The sequence below is a fragment of the Macaca mulatta genome, chromosome 18, assembly GCF_049350105.2.
Source record: "Macaca mulatta isolate MMU2019108-1 chromosome 18, T2T-MMU8v2.0, whole genome shotgun sequence".
NCBI classification, from domain to species: domain Eukaryota; kingdom Metazoa; phylum Chordata; class Mammalia; order Primates; family Cercopithecidae; genus Macaca; species Macaca mulatta.
In genome coordinates, this window is record NC_133423.1 from 8,621,821 (window position 1) to 8,626,127 (window position 4,307).

The 4,307-nt window shown below is 35.4% G+C and overlaps 1 protein-coding gene across 1 annotated transcript; it reads left to right on the forward strand.

Moving 5' to 3' along the window:
- Positions 1-221: 221 nt before the first annotated feature.
- LOC114677470 (L-lactate dehydrogenase B chain-like) lies at positions 222-1,471 on the forward strand. The gene has a single exon (XM_077975122.1). The coding sequence runs from the start codon at positions 283-285 to the stop codon at positions 1,285-1,287; it is 1,005 nt and encodes a 334-aa protein (XP_077831248.1). The 5' UTR covers positions 222-282; the 3' UTR covers positions 1,288-1,471.
- The last annotated feature ends 2,836 nt before the right edge of the window (positions 1,472-4,307 follow it).

Sequence of the window (4,307 nt, forward strand, 5' to 3'; positions counted from 1 at the left end):
AGAAAAAGAGACAGTTTACTAAAATTAGAAAAAACCAGAGTATACATCTCTACCAGTTCTCCAGAAATTAAAATGATGAGAGAAATTATGTGCAAATGTATGTCAAGAAATAATATAACATAGATTATGCAATTTGTCAAAACTGACTCAAGAAGAAATAGAACACCTGAGTAGAAAAGTATTGAGCGAAATAAATTGAATAAAAGAAAAAAGTAGAGCTAACATTGTGTTCTCCGCACTGCTGTTACTGAGGTCTCCAGCGCCTTCTCCCTCCTGTGTAAAATGGCAACTCTTAAGGAAAAACTCATTGCACCAGTTGCGGAAGAAGAGGCAACAGTCCCAAACAATAAGATCACTGTAGTGGGTGTTGGACAAGTTGGTATGGCGTGTGCTATCAGCATTCTGGGAAAGTCTCTGGCTGATGAACTTGCTCTTGTGGATGTTTTGGAAGATAAGCTTAAAGGAAAAATGATGGATCTGCAGCATGGGAGCTTATTTCTTCAGACGCCTAAAATTGTGGCAGATAAAGATTATTCTGTGACTGCCAATTCCAAGATTGTAGTGGTAACTGCAGGAGTCCGTCAGCAAGAAGGGGAGAGTCGGCTCAATCTGGTGCAGAGAAATGTTAATGTCTTCAAATTCATTATTCCTCAGATCGTCAAGTACAGTCCTGATTGCATCATAATTGTGGTTTCCAACCCAGTGGACATTCTTACATATGTTACCTGGAAACTAAGTGGATTGCCCAAACACCGCGTGATTGGAAGTGGATGTAATCTGGATTCTGCTAGATTTCGCTACCTTATGGCTGAAAAACTTGGCATTCATCCCAGCAGCTGCCATGGATGGATTTTGGGGGAACATGGCGACTCAAGTGTGGCTGTGTGGAGTGGTGTGAATGTGGCAGGTGTTTCTCTCCAAGAATTGAATCCAGAAATGGGAACGGACAATGATAGTGAAAATTGGAAGGAAGTGCATAAGATGGTGGTTGAAAGTGCCTATGAAGTCATCAAGCTAAAAGGATATACCAACTGGGCTATTGGATTAAGTGTGGCTGATCTTATTGAATCCATGTTGAAAAATCTATCCAGGATTCATCCCGTGTCAACAATGGTAAAGGGGATGTATGGCATCGAGAATGAAGTCTTCCTGAGCCTTCCATGTATCCTCAATGCCCGAGGATTAACCAGCGTTATCAACCAGAAGCTAAAGGATGATGAAGTTGCTCAGCTCAAGAAAAGTGCAGATACCCTGTGGGACATCCAGAAGGACCTAAAAGACCTGTGACTACTGGGCTCTAGGCTATAGAAATTTTAAAACTACAATGTTATTAACTCTGAGCCTTTAGTTTTCATCTGTGTACATGGATCGCAGTTTGATTTGATCTTCTTCAATATGTGAATTTGGGCTCATAGAATCAAAGCCTATGCTTGGTTTAATGCTTGCAATATGAGCTCTTGAACAAATAAAATTAACTATTGTAGTGTACTTCTAAAAAAAAAAAAAAGAAAAAGAAAAAAGTAATAAATTGGACTTCACTGAAATTATACTATACCCTCCTTTAAAAATCTACTCTAGGAATGTTACATTTGTCCCCACAAAAATATCTGTATAAAAAGGATCACAACCAGCCTGACCAACATGGCAAAACCCCATCTCTACTAAAAATACAAAAATTAGCCAGGTGTGCTGGCAGACACCTGTAATCCTAGCTACTCGGAAGGCTGAGGTAGGAGATTCACTTGAACCTGGGAGGTGGAGGTTGCATTGAGCCAAGATCACGCCATTGCACTACAGCCTGGGTGACAGAGTCAGACTCTATTAAAAAAAAAAGAAAAAAAAAAAAGATCATAGCAGCTTTATATCTAATATGCTCAAACTAGAATAAGGCCAAATTCCATCTACAAGTGAATGGATAAACAAAAGATGGTATAGCCAGATAACAGAATTCTATTCAACTGTAAGTGGGAACAAACTATTGATACATTATGTGGATGAACCTCAAAGTCTTTACTCTAAATTAAGTAACAGAAGGCCAACACAAAAGACTACATATTGTACAACTCAATTTAAATGGAATCTCAAGAGAAGACAAATTCAGAGATACAGAAAGCCAGTCATCAACTGTCTAATCATGAAGCCGAAAGCAGAAATTACGCATAAATGCAAATGAAAGCAGCTTTGGTAGTGATGGAAATATTTTAAAACAAAATTGTTGTGGTGGTTGCACAACTCTACATTTGCTAAAAATCTTTGAATTTTATACTTACAATGGGTGAATGTTATTTCATGTAAAATATCACTCAACAAAGCTGTTTTTAAAAAGCAACAAACCCAGCATTACTACCCTTTTCTCCAAGGCCCATCTCCCATCCATTTTAAATAAAATATATTAGTTTTAAACATAAGTTTGAACATTAAAATGTTGGTGTTACTCATTTTGAATCAGGAAATATTAGTAAATATAATAATTTTTCAAGTAAAAATATTTCAACTGCAGACAAGTGATTCTTTGGTTTAAATCCAATTATTTTATTTAGTCACATATCTTATATTCTCTGTGATACTATGAGTTTTTCTTTGGAAAGGGAAAATATTAAAGTCCCAACATGCCTTAGAGCTGTAATTACTGTATGGGTCATTTTATCCATCCTTTTTCTTTTCAGATAAAAATCCCTTCAGAAACGTGGGTGTTGCAATTGTGCTAGTAACTTGAAATGTCATCAGTATGTAATAATATTCTTCAGGAGATATCATATGCTATTTTGGGCAGTGCTGTCAATCAAATCTGAAAGCTTTAGGAACTTTTTAACTTATTTTGGTTTTAATCTCCCAATGGTTCCCTTTTTCATTTATTAAGCAAGTAAGGAAATTTTATTTTTATTTTATACTAATCTTAAATTTTATTATGGCTTATAAGAGAAATGAATTTATCTTAACCTAGAAAATTATATTGATAAATACTATACTAGAATCATAAGGCACTATTTTATGGCATTTAGAATTGTAATAAAATTATGCTTCTTGAATTTTCATTGTACTGTAGAAAGACTTTTTGAATTAAAATTATTTTACTGTGTCACGCAATCTTTTAAATTAAAAATTGTGATAGATACATAAATTTCTAAGTATATAATATTTTCTTAGACTTTTAAGTAAAACTACCAGGAGGCAAAAAATGAAAATAAAAGTTACATGTAAATTTTTTAAATGAGTTTCTTAATAAAATTATTTGATATACTTAGGATAAAAATAACTAAGAAAATTTCAAGGACATAAACAGAATAAAATATAACATGGTTAGGAATGGGCAAGTGATAAGGTGCTCTTACTTGGTATAATTTTTTTAGCAATTTTATAGAAGATTATTACTTTGTCACTGCTTTTCAGAGTTATATTCATTTTTAAAGTGTATTTTATACTACCTTAAAATGTGCATTTTAATTATTTCATCAAAGTGGTTTACATGAACAGTTCTGGCTTAAAATGAGCATAGCAGATAGAAGTAAATGTAGTGGTAGAAATTATGGCAGATTTAGCATTAGATGACATTTAAAATGTTGACTTTTCCCTGTAGTATGTCATGATTTGGGGAAAGTTATTTAAACAATTTTCCTCTTTGAACTATTACAGGCAGTGTAGATTGAAGGCATTTGTTATGAGGTTGTTGTGGGAATTTGATGATATTATGTGTTTAACTGTGGTTTTTAAAGTATTATTTCAAATAAAGATTATTACTTAGCTTATATCCTAATTGAGTATGTCTGTCTCTTCACTATATACAACTGTCTTACCCACTTGTGACATTTTTTGAAAATTATAAATGACCTTTTTGACAAGTGAAAAACAAGTGCTGTGGTTTGGCTGAATCCCCACCCAAATCCCAGGTGGAATTGTAATCCCCAGTGCTGCAGGAGGGACCCGGGGGGGAGGTGATTGGATCAAGGGGGAAGACTTCCCCCTTGCGGTTCTCACGGTACTGAGTGAGTTTTCACGAGATATGGTTGTTTAAAAGTCTTAGCACTTCCTCTTTCCCTCTCCCTCCTACTCCACTATGGTAGGACATACTTCCTTCCCCTTTGCCTCCCACCCGGATTGTAAGTTTCGTGAGGCCTCCAAGCCATGCTTCCTGTACATCTTGCAGAACTCGGAGTCAATTAAGTCTCTTTTCTTCATAAATTACCCAGGTTCAGGTAGCTCAGTGTGAGAACGGACTAAAACAGCAAGACTGTGTGAAACCTTGGGTCCATATACTATCCTAGGTGCTTCCTCATTCTCTCAAAGAGTCAGGTTGGGAATAACAAATG

Coding starts and splice junctions, on each gene's coding strand:
- LOC114677470 (XM_077975122.1), top strand. CDS start 283: ATGGCAACTCTTAAGGAAAAACTCATTGCACCAGTTGCGGAAGAAGAG.